General features: G+C 56.1%; 7 protein-coding genes across 7 annotated transcripts; 3 read left to right on the top strand and 4 right to left on the bottom strand.

Annotated features, from left to right (window-relative positions):
- Positions 1-67: 67 nt before the first annotated feature.
- C8A04DRAFT_33391 (uncharacterized protein) lies at positions 68-1,549 on the bottom strand (the record flags this gene model as incomplete). The annotated part of the gene is made up of 2 exons (XM_062782449.1): positions 68-362; positions 594-1,549. Coding segments are annotated over 2 exons (1,251 nt in total), but the record flags the coding sequence as incomplete, so codon positions are not given.
- A 2,019-nt stretch (positions 1,550-3,568) lies between these two features.
- Positions 3,569-5,269, top strand: C8A04DRAFT_16119 (pyridoxal phosphate-dependent transferase; the record flags this gene model as incomplete). The annotated part of the gene is made up of 7 exons (XM_062778735.1): positions 3,569-3,624; positions 3,743-4,002; positions 4,055-4,127; positions 4,184-4,353; positions 4,418-4,633; positions 4,703-4,804; positions 4,875-5,269. 7 exons carry the CDS (start codon positions 3,569-3,571, stop codon positions 5,267-5,269), a joined length of 1,272 nt encoding a protein of 423 aa, XP_062632518.1.
- Positions 5,270-5,578: 309 nt separating this feature from the next.
- Positions 5,579-6,018, bottom strand: C8A04DRAFT_16121 (uncharacterized protein; the record flags this gene model as incomplete). The annotated part of the gene is made up of 2 exons (XM_062778737.1): positions 5,579-5,745; positions 5,859-6,018. 2 exons carry the CDS (start codon positions 6,016-6,018, stop codon positions 5,579-5,581), a joined length of 327 nt encoding a protein of 108 aa, XP_062632517.1.
- Positions 6,019-7,644: 1,626 nt separating this feature from the next.
- Positions 7,645-10,182, bottom strand: C8A04DRAFT_16120 (ribosome quality control complex subunit 1; the record flags this gene model as incomplete). Its single annotated transcript, XM_062778736.1, has 2 exons — positions 7,645-8,077; positions 8,123-10,182. 2 exons carry the CDS (start codon positions 10,180-10,182, stop codon positions 7,645-7,647), a joined length of 2,493 nt encoding a protein of 830 aa, XP_062632516.1.
- Positions 10,183-11,093: 911 nt separating this feature from the next.
- Positions 11,094-13,247, top strand: C8A04DRAFT_33387 (Scd6-like Sm domain-containing protein; the record flags this gene model as incomplete). Its single annotated transcript, XM_062782448.1, has 4 exons — positions 11,094-11,110; positions 11,197-11,232; positions 11,293-11,536; positions 11,751-13,247. The coding sequence occupies 4 exons, from the start codon at positions 11,094-11,096 to the stop codon at positions 13,245-13,247; spliced, it is 1,794 nt and encodes a 597-aa protein (XP_062632515.1).
- Positions 13,248-16,791: 3,544 nt separating this feature from the next.
- C8A04DRAFT_33386 (AEX-3 domain-containing protein) lies at positions 16,792-19,900 on the bottom strand (the record flags this gene model as incomplete). Its single annotated transcript, XM_062782447.1, has 4 exons — positions 16,792-17,585; positions 17,649-18,111; positions 18,177-19,433; positions 19,511-19,900. The coding sequence occupies 4 exons, from the start codon at positions 19,898-19,900 to the stop codon at positions 16,792-16,794; spliced, it is 2,904 nt and encodes a 967-aa protein (XP_062632514.1).
- Positions 19,901-23,611: 3,711 nt separating this feature from the next.
- Positions 23,612-23,830, top strand: C8A04DRAFT_33385 (uncharacterized protein; the record flags this gene model as incomplete). The annotated part of the gene is made up of 1 exon (XM_062782446.1): positions 23,612-23,830. A coding segment is annotated over one exon (219 nt), but the record flags the coding sequence as incomplete, so codon positions are not given.
- Positions 23,831-23,839: the final 9 nt, after the last annotated feature.

Here is a 23,839-nt window from a genome sequence, read left to right as displayed (position 1 = left end):
AAAAAAACCGCCAAAAAGAACCCGCAAAAGGAAGGCAAAAGGAACGGAAAAGAAAAAGAAAACTCACGGCACTTCTCTTCTCCCCAACCCTGGCGTTCTCCTCGCCAACGTTCTCCTCACGGACAATCTCCCCAACATGCTCCCGGACATTCTCCCGAACATGCTCCCGGACCTGCTCTTGGTCCATCTCCCGACCCATCTCTTGGCCCATCTCGACGTCCATGTCCTGGTCCTGGGCCTCGGCACCAAGTCCCACACTCTGAAAAGCGTCGGCCATCTCGACGTCCACGGCCTCGCGAGCGGCACGCTCTCGGTCCTCCTCCTCTTGGCGCTCGACGGAGAGGGTTTGGAGCCGGCCGAGCCTGGGGGTGTTAGTCAGTTTTGTGTGGGTGGAAGTGGGAATGGAGGGTGTGGAAGAGGTTGAACCGGGTTAGTTTTGAGGGTGGGTTTGGTTTTGGGATTAGGTTTGATAATGGATTCTTGTGAAGGGGAATTGCGAATGGGAGTTCAAAAGAGAGTTCAAAAGAGTTGCAAAGCAGAAAAACTAGGAAGTGGAACATGGCTGATGAACAAACAGAACAAGAACTACATACCAATCCTCCATCCTCGGGGTCGTCTCAAAGTGCAGGTTGCCCTGCCCAACGAGATACACCTGGCCATACAGACCAGGCCCCGAGGAGAAGTTGGCCGGCGGCAACAGCGGCGGAGGCCAGCGAGCACCGCCCGGCATGTTGTTGTTGTTGTTGCTGCGGCTGCTCTGGTGGTGGTGGTTGCCGCTGTTGTTGCGGCCGCGGGCGTTGTTGTTGCTGCTGCTGCTGCGGTTGTTGTTGTTGTTGTGGTGGTGGCCGTGGTGGCCGTGGCCGTGGCCGTGTTGGTTGTTGCCATTGTTGTTGTTGTCGGCCCCGCGAGGGACCACACCACGACCACGACCACAACCCCGATCCCAACCAGCACCCCCCGTCGACCCCCCGTTGGGCCTTCCCTCTCCCGCGTCCCCATCCTCCTCAGCCGACAACGAAGCCGGAGGCGACGGACCCGGCGGGTGAGGAACCCCACCACCGACGCCATTGGGCAACTTGTCGTTGTCCCCGTCGTCGTCGGCACCAGCACCAGCACCGACACCACCACCACCGGCTTCCGACCCAGCCAAAGAAGTCGGCGGGGCCATGGTGCCCGACCGGACCGCGCTTTCGAACGTGAATTCGAAAGTGGTGCGGTCACGGCCGTCACCTTCTTGGCCACCACTGACCTCCCTGGCTGGGCCAGAAACCGGAGAGGGGCCAGCACCGACCCCGAGACCAAAACCAACAACTGCCGCTGCCGCGGCAAAGAGGAGGGGAGGAGCGGGCGAAGGGGGACCGGTCTGCTGTTGCTGCTGCTGTTGCTGTTGATGCTGCTGCTGTTGTTGCTGTTGCTGGGGCGCGCGGGGGGCAGGCAGCCAAGGCGAAGAGGGAGGCGGCGAGGGCGAGCGGACAAGACGGTTGCCCGGCTGGGCACGACCCCCTGCCATGGGCAGGGGAATCGGCGGGCGCGGGCGAGGGGGGGACATTGGTGTTTTTATTTTCGTTTTTTTAAAAAAAAGAACGTTTAAAAAACGTTTAAAAAAACGGAAAGTTTAAAATTGGTTTTTTACTCCAAGAGTAAAAAAAGACGAACCGACCCGGCGAGGGGCGAGAAAAGGCAGCGGGGGATTCGCTCGCAGCGAGATCCCAGGACGAACGGTGCGGGTGAGTGGGAGATGGTTCGTGGTGGGTTGGGCGAAGAAGGGAAAGGAAGAAAGCACTCGGAAGAAGAAGCACACTTCCGGAAAAACTAGGCATCGGAATTTACGCGCTGCCCGCCTAGACGCGTCTGAATTTCGTGTCAGCGAAGGTGAACGCGGACGGAGGGAAGGTGTGAAATGTGGCCCGAGCGCCCTTTTGTGGTGTGTTGTGAGATGTTGTGCGTGGAATGGGTGTGGTGTTTGGTGTTTTTGGCTGGAAGGTCCTTTGTTTTTGTTTGGATTGAGTATCGGATAGTACTCGGGAATCGGGGAGTCAGGGGTAATCAGGGGTAAGTAAACAAAGCTGCGAATTAGTCGGCACACGATGACATCAACGTGAAGAAGGCGGTCGACGTCGAGATCAACACATTCGATGTGTTCGTCTTGTTAATTATTCACCAGGTCTTCGAGGAGGAATCATGGCTGATGGTTGTACAGGTAGGTGAACACATAACAGTGAATCCAAGATGGTATCGTCTGTGCTTTCCAGACTTGGGAACGGTTTGGAAATGATTCAACTCTGCCAGTTTAAATGGGATGCCTTCAAGATGTGGATAGCAAATAGTGAACCTCGCGTTGGACATTGTCGTTGTGGGAATCACATGTTAGTCTCCCTAGCCATAGATTGACCTAGTCCGACTTTCATACCCTTTCAATACTTCAATCCAACAAGATAGCATTATCTATTATCGAGTACTCACTTCCTTAATGGTTACTCGCGATTGGTGCCAACAATATCCCTGGCACGGTGGTAATTCTGGGGAACGAGGGGGGGGGGGAAGTGACACCAACAGGAGTCGAAAGCTAGAACTGTGGTCAGCCGCATCACCCAGGGGGGTGATTTCACCCTGGGCGGTGACCAGACGAGGTACACAGCTCTTAACCACTACACTACCCGCAGGTGTGATCCTCGTGATTTGCTTGGTTGTTGGAAACTGGTACCGCGGACCTGCCTTACAACTGCCTACCTTCGCTTCACACTTGAGGCTGGAGGCGGTGGTACAGTCAAGATATTTTACATCGAATGACTACTTATCTAGGAAACCACTGTATGTACACCCAGTCCAAGGCCCTGGAGGTGCGTTGCTCCAGATTCCTATTTAGGTCAGAAATACCAAAAGCATCAGAAATATCAGAAATGGGCAAGGAGTTCTAAATTGACATCACACCTCTCATTTTTTTCCCATCTCCAAACTATCATGTCCCGCCTGTCTGCGCAACGAGTGTCGTCAAATATGCACCTACCGAGTCCCGATACAGGCATATAAGCCAGCCCCATCGCCAAGCACGGGCCATGCCGTCGCTCCCCGATTGCGCCATGCGATTGAACCCCACCTACCCACTTCCTTCTGCGACCCCTCCGGCCGATGACGGACGTCGCTTGAAGGAAGGAGAGGGACACAAAACCCGCTGATGGCCGCGGCAAAGCGAGCGAAGACGGGTAGATGGAATACGCTCATCCTGAGTGCGGAACTCGGCGCATCTTGCATCGTGGATTCCGGCGGTCAGACTTTTGGGAGCTAGGGATTACTCTTGTTCAAGCTTTTGGACCCCGTATTCCGGTGCGGTCCCTGAAATCCATCCACTGGCGGATCTGTGTCACACAACCCGCTGCGTATTGATTGGCCGGTCATAGGCTGTCTTTACGCTCCTTACGCCCTTTCTTACACCATCGCCGGCCTGATGACCTCGCCGTTCCTCCGCCCGTTCCGCACTTTACTCCGTCGATCTTTGGTTTCTTCTTATTTCCCTGCTCCCAACCCTCACACGGTGTCTTCTGCAGCTCGACTGCACACCTCCCCCGCCATGTCGGAGAAAATGAAGCCTGCCGCCCGTGTCGCGGGCCGCCGGCAGGATGTATGGTACGTTCCGGGGCGGGTCACGGTTCAGCCCGGAGAATATATTTGACTATATTCGGAAACAGCTGCACTTCTATAATTACTCAGAAGAAATCAGAGAAAAAGTGATTAACCCCCACAGGACCATCGTCAACGAAGCCGCCGCCGCCTCGCCCAAGCAGCCCATCATCAACATGGGCCAAGGCTTCTTCGGCTACAACCCGCCCGACTTCATCCTCGACGCCGCCAAGCAGGCCCTCGACCGCGTCGATTGCAACCAGTACTCCCCCACCAAGGGCCGCCCGCGCTTGAAGAAGGCCATCTCCGATGCCTATGCGCCCTTTTGGGGGCGCAAGCTCGACCCGGAGACCGAGATCACCATCACCACCGGCGCCAATGAGGGTACCTATTTTGGACTTAACACTCTACCGAACTAGCGTTAACTCTATTGCAGGCATGCTGAGCGCCTTCATGGCGTTTATCGAGCCCGGGGACGAGGTCATTGTCTTTGAGCCCTTCTTCGACCAGTAGGTCCTACCCTATCCACACTCTTGATTACGGCCATAGCCCTAAAATCCCCCAGATACATTAGCAACATCGAGATGCCCGGCGGCAAGATTGTCTACGTGCCCATGCACCCGCCCAAAGAGGGCGGCGTCAAGACCCTCTCGGCCGGCGAGTGGACCATCGACTTTGCCGAGCTCGAGCGCGCCATCACCCCGCGCACCAAGATGCTCGTCCTCAACACTCCGCGTAAGCCTCTGAACGCTGATACCTTACTCCTCTAGTGAGGTAACTGGCTTACACTGTTCGATAGACAACCCCGTCGGCAAGGTGTACTCCCGCGACGAGCTGCAAAAGATCGCCGACCTCTGCCTCAAGCACCAGATCATTATCCTGTCTGATGAGGTCTACGATCGTCTTTTCTACGTGCCTTTTACTCGTATTGCTACGCTGTCGCCTGAGGTCGAGCAGATCACCCTGACTGTCGGGTCCGCTGGCAAGAACTTTTACGCCACCGGGTGGCGTGTTGGTGAGTTTCTCCTATGAACGGGATAGTGTAAGGCGTAAGTGAGTAAGGTGGTTAACATTTCCATCTCAGGCTGGCTCATGGGCCCACCACATCTCATCCAATACGTCTCGGCCGCCCATACTCGCATCTGCTACTCCTCTGTCTCACCCTTGCAAGAAGCCTGCGCCATCGGTATGCCCTTTTTTCTCTCTTCATCTTCTTTTCTTTTTTCCTTGTTTGTCTTCTCACTAACAACAACCAGGCTTCGAACAAGCCGACGCGCAAAACTTCTGGACCGACTCCATCGCCTCCATGCGCCACAAAATGGACCTCTTCAACGCCATCTGGACCGAGCTCGGCATCCCCTATTCCGAGCCCGAGGGCGGCTACTTCGTCATGGTCAACCTGTCCTGCGTCGAGCTGCCCCAGGACTATCCCTTCCCGCCGCACGTCGCCGAGCGCCCGCGCGACTTCAAACTGGCCTGGTTCTTGATCCAGGAGCTGGGCGTCGCGGCGATCCCGCCGAGCGAGTTTTATACGGATGCGAATGCGAAGATTGTGGAGGATTATTTGAGGTTTGCGGTGTGTAAGCCGGATGAGGTGTTGGAGGATGCGAAGGAGCGGTTGAGAGGGTTGAAGAGGTTTTTGAAGAAGTAGGTAGATTCACGGGCCATGTATGCCATATAGACATGAGATAGATATGCGCCATACAGACATGTCGTAAATTAAAAACGTCTACGTGGGAATTACCAACATCAAGAGTCAAGGGCCACAACAGCACTCGCGCACAAACAGAAACACAGCCATACTGTCTTGCAATCAAGGCCGAAAATAATCAACCGCCTGCTAACCTGCCTGCTAATAAAACGTTAAACCCAAACCAGACTTTGTTCATCCTCCTCCTCCACCAGCACCTCCTTCCGGACCCCTCCCATTAAACACCTCTCGAACGACGAGTAAATAAGTCTACTCAGCCGGAACCTCCACACTCTGCGCAACCCCATCTACCTCCCCCGTATTCACCTTCTTGCCCGTCTTGGCAATCGTCCGCAGCACCTTTTCGTAAGGAAGCGATGACTCGGCGACGACTGTCGCTGTCTGCTCCGCGAGAGAGACTTCGTAGTGTTTGACGCCTGTTTACACCCCACGTTAACACCCGAATAGTATACTCAGTTGGTTGGGGGGAGGGGGTATAAAAGGAGAGGGGAGGGGTATGGGAGAGAGGAGGAGGGAAAGGGAAACATACCATCAAGCTTCTTGAGCACGCGATCGACAGCGCCGGAGCAGCCGCCGCAGGACATGCTGACGTTGAATTTGTAGGTGTGTTCGTCGCTGGAAGCGGGGACGTCGAGGTCCGGGACCTCGGCGGAGGGAACGTCGGGGACTGGGGCGGTTACGTCGGCCATTTTTTCGTTGGTGTGAGTACTCTGTTTTGGGGTGTAGTTTGGTAGAGTTTGTGGGAGAGCGATGTGTTGGTGATGGAGTTGGAGTTGGTGTTGGATGCGATCGCGGGGCAGGACCGCAGTTTATTAATGGGTTGGCCGGTTGGCGGGGTACTTTGTACTGTTTCAGGGGGGGTTTCTTCAGAAGGTGGGTGGGACCAGATGCAGCAAGCAACAGAGGGGATGCGACCTTTAAGTACCTCCTTCGGAACACTCTCTTGTTCAGCAAGACCAACTCAGACACAAGATCAAACGGGTGAGCAATAAATAAGCCGTCTGCGCCTCTCCCGAACCTGCCCTGCCTGTCCACTGCGCATCACAAAGTGGGCATCGCAAAGCAGACACGGCGATCAAGGCCCGTCTATCGGGGCCACCTGAGACGCTGCATGTCCCTCCAGGCGCTTGGTATGTAGGTACAGTACCAATACACAGGCGCTGATGACGGAGCGGGCTAAATTGCGACGCGACAATGGCGATTGCGACATCGCGCATTGCGCCAGAGCCGGGCGGCGTGGAAGGGTATGGTGGTTTCTTGTTGGTATTATTAATACTTTGATGACATTTCTTTTGTTTGCTTCTGACACAAGTTCTTGGTCTCGTGACTACTCACTCTTGGGCAAAAATACCTTACCTTCGGTAGGGAGGAATTCTATTCCTGGCAGTGCCACGCGACACAGCAATCGCTGATTCCATGCCTGTCCATTCAAAGGGCGTGTGTACCTGTCGATGGCAGGATCGCTGGCATGGATGCATGCGCAGTTCTGTCTGTACCTGCTTCAACAACGCATCTCACACCGTGAGACATACTAGATATCATTCCCCGTCATTCTCGCTAACAAACCAGTTTCACCAACCGAATCTCCCTTTTTGTTAGTTCTTTTTCCCCGTGTTTAATCATCTCTCCTCGTAGCGTAGTGTATATCTCACACATGTACCACATGTACAGTACATACCACCCATCCAACTCCATATTACCCACCTGAAACATGCTCATAACTCGCTCACCCGATCACACCGCCGACCGACCTGGACCTGGCCCGACGACCCGACCCGACCAACTGATCCAACCTTGTTAACCAAACCAGTAATCTGCTAATTATCAGATTGAGATGCCAGTTGTCAGATCTCGATTAAGACGATTGAGACGATTGAGACGGGCTGGCCCGTTCAGGTTCCCCCTTCCTTTTGCTTCCTTTTCCCGAGAATGATATCCTGCATTTTTCTGTCTGTTTGTTTGACGGACTTGCCCCTCACGGAAAAGGACATTCCGTCGGAAGTTCGTCTACTACCTTGATACTGGAATGTGTGCATGCAACTCGGACGGGAGCTGCCGCTTTGCCGGTAGCCGGGACCGGGTTTTGCTTGTGCGGTTTGTTATACCCGCCAAGACTGGTGAGAAGTTGGAAAGTTTCGGTCCTATTTTCTCTCAGACCGATAAATATTGTCTTTACTGTAGCAATGAGCTAAGATAGTGACGCAAACAGTGTGATTCAAAGTTTGAACCGGTATAGGTGCCTTGGTCAATTGTGCTGTTCTCTGGCTACCTGTTGTCGGTCTACGATACGCAGCACCAACATCCAGAGTTCAACGCTATTGCCTCCCTTCCTCTGGATGTACGTCCCGGTTTGTCTCTTCCCCATCGTTCTCCCCGCCATTCCCATCCCCATTCCCATCACCCCAACCAGCATCCCCACCACCAAGACCCCTCATATGCTCCTCATACAGCCTATCTGCGTCATCATCCCCCCACTCCTCATCCCCCCCTTCGTCCCAGGCCCCCGGCATCGTCATCCTCGGCGGCGGCGGCGGCGGTGGCAACCCTCCCTGGTCGTCCGCCCCGATACCACCCGCAGCCGTCCAGTCCCGCAGCCCCCCGCCCATCAGATTCCGCAGAAAATTGATCATTCCCGGGGAGGGCTCGTGTTCTTGTTCATTCTCATTCTCATCTCCCACTTCGTTCTCACCCTCATCACCAAAGTCAGCATCATCACCAGCATCATCACCTCGTTCGCCAGCACCCCCCCTCCGCATAGCCAACTCAGCCGCAGCCCCAACCACCCCCCTCAACACCCCCCTCCTCCGATCCTCCTGCCCCATCCTCCTCAACCGCTCATCCGCCGCCCCCTCAATCTCCCCGCGCAACTGCGCCAACAACGCCCGCGCCCCCGGTCCCGCCAGCATCGCAGGCCGGTTCCCCGCGTCCTGCCGGGCACGCTCGATTTCAGTCGCTGACCACGCCAGACGTTGCGCTGGCGCTGTGAAGAGGTTGGTTTCTTGCGCGGGAGGGAGAGGGTCGAATTCGAAGTTGGGGATGGCGGTGTGGAGCATTTGCCGGGGGACGGAGGACATTAGGTGCGGGGTGTTGTCGAGGTAGATGAAGCGGGCTGTGGCGAGGGTGACTTGGGCGGTGGGGTCTGGGTCTAAGGGGGTGGTGGTTGTGGCTAAGGGGGTGGTGGTTGTGGACGACAGGGAGGCGGCGGTTTCTTTGAGGAGGGTGGTGTGTTGGGGCGTGTTCCAGAGGTCTTTGGCTGTGTGGAGGTACAGTTCTGTGTGGAGGGCCTCGTCTTCGTTGCGCGGCTGGACGCCCCAGATGGGCTTGGGCGCGTCGAGGTTGAGGGCGGAGAAGAGCGCGCAGTAGAGCCATGGGAGCGTTGTCATGCCTTTGGCGAGGACGGATTTGGCTGTGGCTGTGTCGCCGAGCTGGAAGTGGGCGAGTGGGAGGGTTTGCTGAGCGTAGAGTTTGTTGGGGTCGTTGCCGTTGCCGCTGCTGCGGTCACGGACCCGAGCGTCATCGTCATCGTCGTCGTCGTCACTGTCGTAGTTGTGCTCCTCGAAAAAGCCGGAAGCGCAGAACTGGACGAACCACTCAGCTTCGTGGGCGCGTATGGCAAGAACATGAATCCAGTTGACGGTCCCGTATGGGTCCCGGTGGTTGACGCTGAGGAACAGCTTGGCCCACTCCAGCGCGGTCCGGTAGGTGCCCTTCAGGACCAGCTTCTGTATCAGGTTATAGCCCGCCAGATAGAACTGCCGGTTCTCCGGGCGCGCAAAGCTCAGCCTCGCCTGGCCTTTCTCCAGCTTCTTGCGGAACTCGCTGAGGCTGACCCGCCCAAAGGTAAACAGCGCCCGCTCGATCAGGTCGGCGGCCAGGGCCGAGTTCTGGTCCTGCCGCGCCACCTTGCTCACCTGGATGAGCGACGACACGTGGTACGGGTGCCGGTACAGAAAGTCGACAATCTGCATCGGGTCGTACATCTGCACCAACTGGAAGAAGCTGGCCTCCAGCATGTCGTAGTCCCGGTCGTGTGCAAAGGCGAACTCTACGGGCCCCTGCTGCTGCTGTTGCCGCTGCGACCCTGCCTCGGTGACGCGGATCATCTTGAGGCCCTCAGCCGTGCCCCGTGGCCACGACTTCTTGCCATCGATGAACGGGTTCGTCCGCAGAATGGTGTCAAACATGTTCCTGCTGCCGCCGCCCTGTTGCGGGTTTTGGCCGGGACGGACCGCCCGGGCGCTCAGGAACGTCTCGAGGTCCACATTGGCGGGCAGTCCGCGCTGCTGCTGCTGCTGATTCTGCGTCTGCTCCTCTCCCTCGGCCACGTCCATGGCCTTGCCAAACACCCTGCGCATTTCGTTCAACGCCTTGAGGTGCTGGAAATTAATCTGCAGTAGCTTGTCGAGGTTGCTAGTCGTCGAGTGGGTCGTCCCTAGAGTGTCGACAAGGCGGGGTCCGGGTTTCGGGGCCGCCATCTTGAGTTCTTGCAAGGCTTGGTCGATCTCATCGATGGGCTCGTCCGCCTCTTTGGCCGGGGCAGTGGAAGCCTCGGTCTGCTTGCCCTTCTTCTTTTTCTTCTTGGACTTCTTTTTGCTCTTCTTGGCCGGCTCGGTTGGCCCCGTGGATGCCTCCTCTGGCGCAGGCTGCTGTGTATCTTCATCCTCGTCGTCGTCGTTGTCATCCCCGTCCTGGTCGTCATCTCCGCCTAATGCGGCAAACCCAGAGAACATGTTACCCCGCGGCTTGGAAATAACAGGCTCATCCTCGGACTCCTCGCTGCCCTCGTGAGGCTCCTTTTCAGAGCTGAGCAACTCCTGCTGCTTTCGCAGCTTCCGCAGCTGTCGGCTCGCCATGATGACAGTCCAGTGTGACCGACGAGGTGTGATTCAAGATGGCTTCCCGGCGGACAACGGATGAGGATGGCGGGGTTGAGATTGCGTGGTCAAATTGTTTGTTTTCGATCTTCTTTGAACTTGGTCTTTGTATCCAAAGATGGTTCCGAAAAACTCGAGACCTGGTGTGATGTATTCTGATAAAACTCGCTCGGAGGCAAGAGCTGAATATTTCTTGTTTGTATGATCTCAAGGTGATATGAAATGATTTAAGTTTATGTGGGGACGATCAAGGCCCGAACTTGCAAGTGTCGCCGTGAGAGTCAGCCCGTCAGGACCCACAATGCCGTTGCCTCCTGTATTTTACACGTATGTACTTATTTTTCATGGTTCCTGTAACTTTCAAGTTTTGCCAACATTCTCTAAAGGAATGCTCCTTCTCCGAATCACAAGATAGATTATTTCATCAATGAAATACAATGAAACAGACTAATTTTTGTCTATCTCGGGGCAAGACAACCCGCAACGGTGCCCAAAGAGTACTTCGTATGTGTAACGTTGCCACACATGTGGCGGTGCGAGGGGAGCTCCCCGCACAGGCCATGCACCCACAGCAATGCAAATGCGGGAGGCTGAAGCTGCTGAATTTTCGTTGGTCGCCCCAGTCCTTTTCTTACCTTCCTCCAACCTCCAAACCAGAACCACACAACTCGACCACACACAAATCATGGTGCGCAGCGCGCCGACCAAACCCACCCTCTCCTAGCACACAACCCGTCTCCCAGGAGGCTTTTCCGGCCGTTTTCCTTCTTCTTCTTCCTCCTCCTTGTCATTTCCTTACCTTTTCGATACCCCGCGTGTGATTTCGACCGACTAGCTCGGCACGGCAACTTTGTGCATTTTGTCGCTGCCTTCTTCTTCTCGTCGTCAGAATGTCCGAATTCATCGGGTTCGTGTCCCTACCCAATGGCCCGGCAGCCTAGCCTTTGCAATTCCACTCTAGAACTCCAATTTACTAACGTCATGCGTCCGCAGAGCTCGAATCTCCCTTATATCCCGGAGCGACATTCGGTAGGTGGCAACCCAAAGAGCCCCGCTCTGAGCTCGCCCGAGCTAACCGCACTTCTATAGCTATTCCGGCACACTCCACAGCATCAACTCGGATGACTCGACCGTCTCTCTCGAGAACGTACGATCTTATGGCACCGAGCACCGGAAAACCAACCCCGATGAGTTCGTGCCCGCCTCCGAGCAGCTCTACGAGTACATCGTCTTCCGTGGCACCGATGTCAAAGATCTGAGGATCGAGGAAGGCCCCTCGTCGACGAAGGAAGAGAAGCCCCCCGCGGTCCCGAACGACCCTGCGATTCTCGGCGTGAGTTTACTGTCCTGCTATCCCGTGCCCCCACAGCCTGGCCTTTTTATGATGAACTATTTCGGATGTAAAAACTTTATTTGTCTGAAAAGCGCAAACAAACAATGTTGAGATTTCCGTTGCCTTCCTTCTGATCCACGGCCACAAACCTTCTTTGTCAACCACCAACTCCCCGTCATAGAGTCGGCTTGTTGCTAACAGACAATGTTCCAAGGCCCGACCTCGTCCTGGCAATGCTGCTCCCGGCCCCTCTGGTCCTCCCGGTCCGCAAGGCCCCCAAGGCCCTCCTCCCCAAGGTCCTCAAGGTCCCCAAGGCCCTCAGGGTCCGGTCGGTCATCCTGGTCCTCAGAACCAGCAAGGCCCGCCGCCTGGCGCCCCCGGCTTCGGCTACTTTCCCCCGCACATGCCCGGCTGGGGTCGTGCTGGTGGTCCCGGTCCCGGTCCCGGTCCTGGCCCTGGCCCGGGTCCATTCGGTGGCATGCCTTACCCGCCTCCAGGCTGGTTTCCCCCGGGACAAGAGTTCCCTCCGATGGGTCACGCTCCCTGGGGCCCTTACCCGTTCCCCGGCGGTCCCCCAGGTCCTGGTGGTCCCCAAGGTGCGCCCGGCGCCCCGGGACAAGGCCGCCAGTCAGCAAACCAGACTCCAAGCGGCCAAGATCCGACACAGAAACCCGCTCCTATCGGCCCAGCTGCCGACAGGAAGTCTGCCACTCCCTCTCAGCAGGCGGCACCCCCTTCTGAGCCCAAGGCCATGAGCCAGGCGCCCAAGCAGCCGGTCCCGCCCACTCCCCCGGTCGAGTCGAAGCCCTCAGCCGAGGAGGTCAAGGCGGCTGCTGCCTCCCTTCCGGCCAATGGTGCGCCCACCGCCGCCCCATCTTTCCCAATTCCCACCGGACCCAAGAGCGGCCGCGGGCCTATCTTGCCTGCAGTCCCTCTTCCCGTCGGTCTCACCTCCAAGTCGGCGCAGAATCAGGGCGGAAAGGCCACCGCTGATGCGCCGAGTGCTGCCGCTGCGGCGGCTGCCCTGGAAAATGCCACCCAGGCTGCCAAGGATGCCGTTGCGGCGGCCATGGCTCAGCTCCACGCCCCTTCCGGTGTCCCGCAGCAACAGCCTCAGCAGCAACACCAACAGCAGTACCAGCAGCATCAACAGCAGCAGCAGCAGCCGGCCGAGGCCAATGGCGCTGTGAACAACTTGGCCAAGCGTGTGGACGAGATGAGAATCAACGCCGCCCGCACCGGTCAGAACAACCGCGGTGGTCGTGGTGGCCGTGGTCCTCGGCCTGCCAAGGTTGAGGTCCCCGACACAGACTTTGACTTTGCGTCCTCCAACGCCAAGTTCAATAAGCAGGATATCGTCAAGGAGGCCGTCGCGGGCTCCCCGCTCAACGAGGTTCCTCCTTCTACTGAGAATGAAGCCCCAGAGGGCAGCTTGGACGATTCAGCCCCGGTTGAGCAGGCCTACAACAAGACCAAGTCCTTCTTCGACAACATCTCGAGTGAGATGAAGGACAGGGAGAACTCCCAGCGGGCCGGCGGCGTGCACTGGCGCGGCGAGGAGGTGCGCAGGAACATGGAGACTTTCGGTCAAGGCAGCGTTGACGGAGGTCACCGCGGTTACCGAGGCCGTGGTCGCGGTCGTGGTGGTCGTGGCCGTGGTCGTGGCGGTCGTGGTGGCTTCCGTCAGCCCCAGACCGCTCCCCAGCAGTAGAATCTTTCTACTGGAGTCCAGATCGCCCTCCTTTCCGCCCGTGCCATCCGCCCACAGCAGCCAGCCGCTTTATACCGCCCTCAGCCGGCGGTTCGTAATGTATGACTAGCCATCAACACTGGATTCAATATTTTCTTTTTCTCCTTGCGTTGAGTTTTCACAATTATCGGCAGAGGCGGCGGCATCGGTCAGGCTCCCAGTTACGGTGTTTTGCTTCTAGGCAGGGAGTTTTTGTTATCAAGGAGCGACGACGCTATGAAACGGAATAACGATGATTTTGATCAAAGGCTTTTTTTCCATGACCGGCGACTTAGTTGGGGGGGTTTCTCATGCTGCACTTTATGATTACGGTCTAATCAAAGGCAGAGCCGACGGTGCAGGGTGGAATACGGAACCCGGACCATTGTTACCGCTGTAGCGGCGCATGGGACACGCATACTGTTTTGTTGTTTGGCCTGGATGGACAAACAGGCTGGAATGGCGGCGGGGCTGGCTGGAGTTTGACTGTTTTACCACGGCAAAGCATCATCGGGGATTGCAGGGTCGGTTGGGGTTGGCTGGTTGTTGTCTTTGTTTTTTGCCCTTTCTTTTCGTTCCCTTTTTTCCCTCTACCTCTCGATCCCATACCTGGGGACGAAGACTACAGTACGCACGTCAGGTTGACTGCTGACTGGTTGACTGGTTGTTTGGGGGCATACATAGTATGGATGGGACGGGATCGCATGGATTAGGATGAGCCGGGCTGGGATGGGATGAGCTTTTTGATCGTCTCCTGGAGTCGGTTGGGCGGACTGGCGGGTGTTTCTCCCTGGCGTGTAGTTAGTTGGGCAAGAAGGCTAGCAACGGGTGTGCGTGCATACGATCGGTCGTCATGGTGATTGATAAATTTACAAAAGTTTTCCTGCTGGAATTTGTGGTTCTATTCGTTGCGTTTTAAGTGATTATGACTTTAGGTTGGTATAGTAAATCAAGCCTGGGTGCAATGTATCCTGATAAGACAAAGCCATACTTCCTTATTCCTTCTGGTCCAAAACTCACCTCCACGAGGACGCTATAAACGTAAATCGCGAAGAGCAAGAAAGAGGAAATAACACAACATCATTTCCTCTCTACTATGTTGACGATCTCTATGAACAAAGTTCCCAAATCACAAAGCAGTTAAAAAAAGGAGAGATAGGATAGTGTATGTACTCATCATACCGAGCGCAATGGACATGTACATGTATATATGTACACGAGTCGTAGTTGCAGCCATGTTTGCCTGTCAGGTGGCTTTTACAAATTCCCAAATCATGAACAGACCAAGAAGAAGAGGGATGGCCTGCGTACAGTAATTACCCGTTCTACCGAGCAGAATATACATACAGTACAGTTCACAACCGTAGCGGTAGCGGTAGCCATGCTTGTTTGTAAGGGGGATATGTTAGTTATAAGACGCAGGTAGGCCATGACACTGACACCATGACTGCCAAAACCAAAGCGTTCTGTTAGTTATCCCGGCCTATTAATACGTAGTTTGGCTACGTGGAATGTGAGCGAGGTAGCTGTGATAAGGGAGGTTATTTATGTTAGGGTTTATTAACGTCAATGGGGCTTTTGTTCGAGTTTAAAAAGTCTAAAGTGTTGGGCGCTTCTTTGCAGTGAAGCATTGCGCCGGGAGAGGGTCGACAGCGAGGAAAAGATGTTGTAAGCCAAAGCCTCAGTTCTAGATCATGCGTGCTTGCTTTCGCTGCTAGAATCTTACATGATGGTGAGGTTTCTCGGTAGGAAAGGGCTGCGGGTGTAAGTAAATAGGGATGAACACCACCAGTGCCATGGACATGGGAACATTGAAACTAAGTTCAAGCGATATTATATCTTAGCTCGGGAAGAAAAAGAGTGCGGTTGGATCTAATCCAACTTGGGATATAATAACCATAGGTATGTTTTGTTAGACTGTGAGATATGACGTGTGTAAACCAGACCTGACAGCCAACCAACGTGGCTTCGAGGGGGGATACAAAGGGGACCGATAGGTGCACCCGTTGGTTGATAGAGTGACAAGCTTAAATATGGAAACTGAATCACTACGTAACAAACGACCATCCACGTACAAGACACAACTAGCTGCAGGAAGAAAGACAATCTCTCTTCCTCGCCACTCCTCAACTACAAGGATCAACAGAGCACCGTCCACACACAACAGCACAACTTCATCGAATATCACACAACTCGAACAATCAAATCACTCAAACTTGGCATAACACACCTCACTTAGTCGCCTACAACGAAACGATCAAACCAGTTATATAAGGCAAAAACAAAACGAACCATCCATTATCATCCGCCCACCTTAACTAAGCCAAGCCAACAGGCCCAAAAGTACAGTAACTACCAAACCAACCAACCCCACCAACTCAAGTCCGAACCGGTTAAACCTCCGTCAACCATCCTCGAACTATCCCACAACCTCCGTCCTGTTATCTCGCATCCAACGGTCTCTCACTTCCCCAGTAATAACGGCATCATCAAGGACGCACACCCAAGTAAAGAAATAGAAACGGCGACACGCATATGAAGAGATACACAGCACAACAAGGCAAGCAACACATGAAACGGTTGGGACAAAGAAAAAAATCAAGTAGAAGTAGAAATCTCTCTCTCTCTCTCTCTCTCTCTCTCTCTCTCTCTCTCTCTCTCTCTCACTGTCTCTCCCCCCCCCTCCCCTTACCAAATACCTTCTCTTCGTCCTTCCTTCTCCACCGTCGATCGACTCTCTCACTCCATCTCTCACCCAACAATCACAGCACCAGACAGACGGACAAAACAGACAAGACACAAACAAGAAATTTGAACCATTGAAAAAAAACAAAGTGGTATAAACGAAACAGAATATACAAATCTCCCGACCCACCCAATATTTCATTCACTCCCCACACCACCTTCTTTTCCACAAGACACAAGGCCAAACACTCAGACACACTGCCAGACACACTCACTCAGATACACTTACTTCCTCTCTCACACAAAACCGCTGGGCAAGATCCAGCCTGGCAAGGCTCCCGCCTCCCTCACTTCCTCTTTCTCCCCCGACCTCCCAAATATTCTCATCACCACCACCATAATACCACCGTAATAAAGATCCTGAAATCCTGAAATAGAGTCGACAACGACCCCGAAAATAGACGATAAGACCGACAACAACAAGAGACTAGAAGAGATAATAGTAGTAGAGTAGACCAGACAAGAGGGGGTGTTTTAGAGCGCACAATAAAAAGGAGAAGAATAAAAAAGAAGTGGGAGAGAAAAACTTTGAAATAAAAGACTGCCTGCCTGCCTGCCTGCCTGCCTGCCTGCCTGCCTGCTTGCCACACATACTTCACCCTCCCTCCGTCGGCTAGCTGCAATTGTGATTCGATATTCGCTCACTCAGTCACTCGCTCACGCGCTCACACACCATCGTCTCCCGTTAATGAAACCAAACCCGACAAAAAGATATCTTGCTTACTGTCTCCCGTCTCCCACAAACCTCTACACACCGTTTGGGTATGGTTGGTCGAGACGATTAACGCGAGCTACCAAGAGCACTGATACGCGCGCCCGAAGGCCGGTGGATCAGGCTCTCCGGATGCTTACCCACGACTCCCTGTTCCGGCGTGGGCGCGGGGATGGGGTTGCCCTCGTCGGCGTCGCGGGCGACTCGATCGTCAGCGGCGAGGTCATCGACATCCTCGTCGTCCTCGACAATCTTCGTGGGGATGTCGTGTTGTCCGTGTCCGTGCCCGAGGTGGTGCTGGTGGGCGTGGGGGTGGGATTGGGTGTGGGATTGGGCGTGGGCGTGCGCGAGGTGGCTGTGATGGGTGGTGTGGAGGAGATACTGCTGGGAGGCTCGCTCTGGGGTCGTGGCCGTGGTGCTCGCGATCGACATGCTAGTGCTGCTGCGGTTGGGAATGAGATCCGGTGTGGGTGGGATGCTAGAGATGCGGCCGCTGTTCGGTCGGAGGAGAGTGACGCTGCTGCTATCGTCACCGACATCGGACGTGGCCGTCGAGGTGGACGAGGCGTTACCGTCATCGCTGTGTGCGCCTGAGAGAGAACTCCCTGTCCTGCTTTTTAAAGACTCCCGAACCCTGGAAGCCGACGAATGCGGCCTCCCGAGCTCGGCATCTTGTGCGAGTTGCAGGCCCTCTACGGCGGCCTGGCATTGTTCCGCAATGTTGCGGATGATGTGCGCGATGGCATCTGTCTTGTCCTTGAGGTGACGGTCCGCGACGTCGATGAACGTCTGCGTCGACACGCGCCGGCTTGCGAGCGTGAGGTTCTTGATGAACCGGGCATCGGTCTGCTCCACGCCTGCTTCTATATCGTTGTTAGTGTCACGTCCTCTCAAGGTAGGCTGGGGGCGGGTCGAAAATATCCTACGCTCAGCGATAGCCGCGGCCTCGACCTCCTCCTGGGCGGCAAAGCCAGCCTCGATCTCGGCAGCCAGCTCGTCGGGGGACGTCAGCGTCTTGACGAGGTGCTCCATGTGGTGGTGCTGGCCCGAGATCAGGCTGCGCAGGTGCAGCACGACGCGGCGGGCCTCGTCCCGTTGCCGGACGATGGTCACGTTGGTGTGCTGCAGAGCGTTGAGCTCCTTCCTGTTCCGCTTGCGCTCGCGCTCGAGCTCTTCTGCAATCTCCTGCTGGAGCACAAGAGCCTCCAAAGCGTCGTCACGCTGCTTCTCGGTGCCCGCTAGGCGGTTCGACAGTCTCGAAGCGTCCTCCTTCTGCTGGTCAAGGAGGCTCCCAAGACGGCGGTTCTCGCGCTTGTGGCCCTCAATCTTGACCTTGAGCTCCTGGGTCTCCTTAGTGAGCGTGTCGGCAAACGCCTGGAACTTGAGGAACTGTGCGGTATCATGTTAGTAAGGGATTCAAACAGCCCACCATCAAACCCCTGGTCAATACGTACTTGCTGCTTCCAGCTCTCCAGCTCCTCGTTGAGGTAGTTGTTCCTCTTCGTAACCTTGCTGAGCTCCGTGTCGAGGCGGCCCTTGAGGTTAATGAAATCTTGCCAGGCCTCCAGAGCATCCCGGGAGTACTGGTTGCGCTCGCGCACAATCTCGTTGAGGTGCCTCATCGAGACCTTGGTCATCAGCGGCTTCTTGACAGACCCGCCAAACACAGCCTTCAGGCCGGTGTTGCGGCCCATCTTCTCGCACACGTGGTCCATGACAGACATGACCGCGTCCTGGTTCCACCACTCGGGATCCTGAATCGACTCAACCTCACCCCGCATGACAATGATCTGGCCCGCAGGCACCAGCTTGCCACCACCGTACGCCGAGCGCAGATGCTGGGGTACACCCGAAGGCGTAACATCGCCGTTCAGAGCCTGGGTTAGCCTCGTCACAAACTTGTTCCGCTGGCCAGCCTGGAGGGCAGTCGGGGGGTTGGATGTGAGCACAAAGTTGCGGTCCAAGTCGATCACCAGGGCGTCAGTGGGCGCAGAGAACAGCGACCTGCACTCGGCCGTGATACCGAGAATGTACGGGCCGGGCTCCTCGACTAGGTCCTTAGCGTGCCGAGCATGGACTACCGGGACGTACAGACCGCTCCACTCGTAGATACGAACACAGAACCGGACCGTTTCCGCGGCCATGGTCAGCATCGCAGGGTAGTGGCTGACAAAGATGATCCGGCGGGTTGGGGAGATGGCGGCTTCAATGACGCCCACGATGTTGGGAATCGACAAGCAGCAGAACAACGGCCACATGGCGAAGTTTTGGAACCCAGTGGTGTAGGAGGGGAACTGGTAGCACAGCGCATAGTCCTTCATGTCGATGCGCACCAGGTCGTTGAGCCGCGGAGCAGGGAAGCTGAGGATCCGCGACACCTCTTCGGCGTGGAACAGGTTGGTTGCCTTGTTCCAGTGGATCCACATGCCGCGAAGGTAGTCACCGAGCAGGTTGTACAGCGGGTAGCGGGACAAGAACGACAAGCAGTACGGGATCCAGTACTGCTCCTCCGGGTTGTCGTAGAACTCGGGCTCCGTCCTCTTCCTCAACTCGCGGATGGTCTCAGCGCGCTTTTCGTCGGCGCGCGACCAAACTCGCAGGCAGATGCCGTAGAGGGTGTGGGACGAGTCCTGCTGCAGCACGAACGCATGGTGCACGCAATGCGGCTGGCTGCGACCGGTGCAGATTTCGACATCATGGGGGAAGCACGCCTGCAAAGGAGGTTAATCAAATGTTCGGGAGACCCTGAGAAACGCAGGGCCGATGCAGCTGTCTGTGCATTACTTACCCGCATCGCGGAATGCAGGGCCCGCGCGATCTCGTTATCCTGTTCCAACCGCGGACTGCTCCCCAAGATCTCGGGGAGCCAGAACTGAGGAACAGCACCCTTCATGTGTCCAATTTTCCCCTGCGCTGGCGTCGGCGCCTTCACCCATTGCGATGGCTCGCGACCGACACCGCACACCATGTAGGCGTGGGTGAGGGTCTTGGGCGTCCGTTGTTGGGGCTTCATGGTGAGCGTTGACGGGATCGGTTGGGTGATGCGAGAGTGGAGGGAGGAGGTACGGCTCGGGATGATTAGATTGCTGTCGGCCTGGTCGCGGGTGACGGGGCGCCCTTCACGGTCACCTGTCCGCGGACGGGTGAACGAAGCGTGGGCACTGAGCGACGGGGGCATGATGGCGAGGGTTCGGAAGCCAGCCAGGCGACCGAGTAGTAGTAATTAATTTTTCTTCTTCTTTCTCCTTTGCTTCCTTGGCCGTCTCGCTCGCTTGGGGTTTGCCGATCGGAGGAGCCTCGTTCACAAAGGACGGACGGGATCCGCTCACTTGGGTGCAGGAGAGGGCTTCGATAGTGGCGACTGGTCTGGCCGGTCGAGTTAGTGAGAGAGAAGAAGGACGGCCGGCCACGCGATGATCGACCACTGCAGTTCTGGAAACAAGCTCCTGGCAAGTTTCCCTTCCAGTCCCGACCTGGGCAAAAATGAAGAATGATCACGATAGCGGGAGTAACTAAAAGCAATTGTAATGCAGCTCGGATGGAGCGAGGGAGAGAGGGAGGGTGGGGAGGAGCGTGGCAGCCAGCTGAGACACAGATAGATGTGTTGCTCTCGCTTGTTGGCTCGCGTCTGAAAAAGCGCAGACGGGCGAAGAGAGACACGACGAGCAGTCAGACTGAACGGGCTTCGATGGGCTCGACAGGCTCGACAGGCTCGCTGTTGATGCTCTCGGTTGCTGAGCTCCCCACGCGCCGCTGGGTTGTCCCTGGAAGGAAGGGAAAAGAGCTGGCACGGAATCTGGGCAGAGGGGGGGAAAGCTCACGATCGAGGAAAAGGGAAAAAAGAAGCACCGGGGGATGAGAAGAAGGACCGAGCGTGGTGGAGCAACAGAGAGGACCCTCCCACCTACCCCAAAAAAGAGAGTCAAGCCGAAGAGGAGCTTGGGGTTGTGCTCTTCTGTGCTTGTGGGCCGGGCGTGGCGGCCGAGAGCCAGGAGTGCCGTCTGGGATGTGATGAGAAAATGGGGGGACAAATGAGGGCACTTGAGGTGCGCCGCGCGCAACAGAATAGATTTGCCAATTCGCTGCGACCGTAGGAGGGTTCACCCAGAAAGCAAAGTGCAGGCTGCAGCTGCAGGTCCAACAGCAGTCAAGCAGCCGGCTTTGGGAGGGGGGCCTGCGACGGGGAGCTGGGAAATAAGGTGGAGGCACTAAACCTCACTGGGCGGCATAGCAGGGGGGTTCGCCCAGGGGAAAATGGCAGGGTAGCATCAAGGGGCCCACACGCCAAGATATCGAATTTGCTTTCGGCCATGTGCCCGGTACGCCGATCCGGCTAGGAAACCGCGCCGGGAGGGATGTCGCCTGTACCTCGCACAAACTTGGTCTGAACGTGGGACCCCGCTCCTTTCTCAAACGGGGGCTGCCCGGGTTTGCTTTCGGTTGCTTTCGACAAGCAATTCGCGGATAATTTGGTGGATCCTTTCCCCCAAACCTTCAAAAAGCAGCGCTCCCAAACAGCACCACAGCGCGCGTTTGTGCAGCCCGCCACTGAGCGCACCGCTCTTCGCATTGATCGCTCTGTTCTCCTCGGGTGGCTGCTTTGACTTTTTCCCCGCCCCCAATTGGCATTGGATCAAGTCAGAGAGCCACAGAGGTAAAGAAAAGAGGAGGGGGAAAACAGTGGGTGATCAACTGCGCCGCAGCAGCCAGACAGACAACCCGGAAATTTGCGGTTTTTACGACGTCGTAACGGGATGGATAGCGTTACCGACCGGGTGCGACAGTAACTCGCGAGGAGAGAAAAAAGGTGGGTGGGCGAACATTGGATGAGGTTGGGGCCGCTGCGAACGACCTTGGAAATCTCAGGGGCGCACTGACTGATTTCGTGACGAGATGAACATGACCTGTTGCGATGACCGCCCTTGTCAAGCCCCCCCTCTCCTGCACAAACGCCATCCCATGACTTGCTTCCACAGGAGAAACATACTGGCCGTTTCCCGCGCCGTCGAGCCGCTCTGTCGGGTCACAAGCGTGGGCCCCAGCAGCGTCCAAGCTTTTTACGCATTGTTCACCGTCTCGTTTTTATTTTGTTACGTCGTTTCTCGAAGACGACGAGGGGGCGAAAGAGGAGGGAAAGACCTGGAAGGTGGACTTCCCACTCCACGGCTCCTCATCAGGTCTCGGGAAACGAATCTGAGCAAACCGCGCACAGATCGCCCTGCGGAGTCGCGTCTCTGGCGAGCCCGGCGACAGCGTCCCAAATTGGGAAATGTGAGAGAGATCGGCGTGCAGAAGCGAGGGCCCCGGCCGGCCCAGCCGGCACTGCACTGGCAGTCTGGCACTGTTCGCTGTCGGTTCGAAAAGGGCTTCTTTCTTCTGCACAACGGTTGGCAGCTGTTCACTTGTCTCCCCTGTTGTGGAAGGGGAAAGAAAATCGAGAAAACAACTTCCACCGCCTTTTGCTGGGCTCGGCTCGGTGGTCCATTCGGGGCTCGAGCCGGTGAGAACCGGTCGAGGAAGAAACCGACAGAGTCTGACTACCTCCCTGATTCGACCTGGATTCGCCGGCCGCGCCGGATTTGTGTAGAATTGTCGAATTGACCGTGAGGCACGGCATGAACTGTTCGGAAACACCCTGTCTGCCCTCAAACATAAACGCCGTAGGCGAATGAATGTGACTGGGCAGTCTTGTTGCGTTTGTTGGTTGCAACCGCGCGTTCGGAAACATGCAGCATGCGTGTGTCGGTTGGTGACTGAGCGCCGGGTTTCAGCCGGCAACCTCCAACTCCCCAGTTGTGCGGACGGCACTGGGCCGGGCGGCAAGATCGGGACTCCATTGCGCTTCGCCGTTGGGGAGAAGGGGAACCCGGGCCGAACCATCAAGGCTGGAAGAAGACTGTGGTCCCTGCGGGTCTGTTTGCACAAGAGATCACTTGCAGATTTCGGCGCGTCGACAGATTTCAGCAGGGGCTTGGCAAATGCAGACCGGCTGCAAGATAAGTTAGATGGCAGGTTGCGCGATCGTGCCATTTGCTCAACCGCCCGGAGGGCATCGATCGAGACCGCAGATACTCGCGGCGTTGCGGTCAAATCTCCCTCCAAATTGAAGGATTAGTTTGGTGTTTTCGGGGCTTGTGTCTGGACAACCGTCGCTCCGATCTGACACGAGCAACCTGGAATCCGGCCGTAAGCAGATTGCAGTGCGGAAAATGCACAGCAAGTTCCCTGTGAAACTCTCGGTGTCCCTCGGACAAGCCCAGACAGTTGCCTCGGATGGTCGAGAGCCAGAGGAAGATATTCCAGGTTTCCTCAGAACTTTCATGGGAACGAATACATAGTATGGAAAGAAGGCAGCCGCAAGATTCAAATCAACCAACTGTCGAGGGATCTTCCATGTCGAAAAAAGAGTGGACCCGCCAAATCGAACTTCAATCTGAATGTCTGCGAGCACTTTCGTCTCACGTGATGACGCTCCACACACGCGCCTCGATTTCGAGCGCTGCCATTGGGGAGCGCGCCCTTGGCCTGACATCCGTCGCGTGTCATTCGTCCAAATCTCGCGCCACCGTCTGAGCCATCGGCGTCGTTGCTTTTGATATTTTATGCGAAGATTTGCCGACTCTGTCAACGCCACATATATTTCGCGTGTTTGAAACCGAAAGCCGACCACGACGTCTTCCCCGCAGTTTCACTTCCCTCGGACCTCCGTTTGTGAAGGACAAGCAACGAACTGTGTGCTGGTAGCGAGCTGTGTGCAACTTGAAAAGCAGCCCAGCAAAAACAAGTTCTACACAGAAAGATCATGACGACAACAAAATCCACCACCAAAACCCCAACACCAACCAAACAACGCTCCACCCGTACCAAACTGACCCCAACCACCACCACAATGCCCACGACCACAACCACAACCCTCGCCAAAACAGCTCTCCCCAAACTCCCCTCCAAACTCCCCCCCAAAACCAGCCTCCCCCTCCCTCCCCCCCTCCAAACCTCCTCCCGCGGCACCCCCTTCGAACGCGCCGTCTGGGCCCTCACCTATCAAATCCCCCCCGGCTCCTTCAGCACCTACGCCCTACTCGCCGCCCACCTCAAGTCCTCCCCGCGCGCTGTCGGC

Source organism: Dichotomopilus funicola (assembly GCF_033296635.1).
Source record: "Dichotomopilus funicola strain CBS 141.50 unplaced genomic scaffold C8A04scaffold_136, whole genome shotgun sequence".
In the NCBI taxonomy this organism is placed as follows: domain Eukaryota; kingdom Fungi; phylum Ascomycota; class Sordariomycetes; order Sordariales; family Chaetomiaceae; genus Dichotomopilus; species Dichotomopilus funicola.
This window is presented reverse-complemented; position numbering and strand designations above follow the sequence as displayed.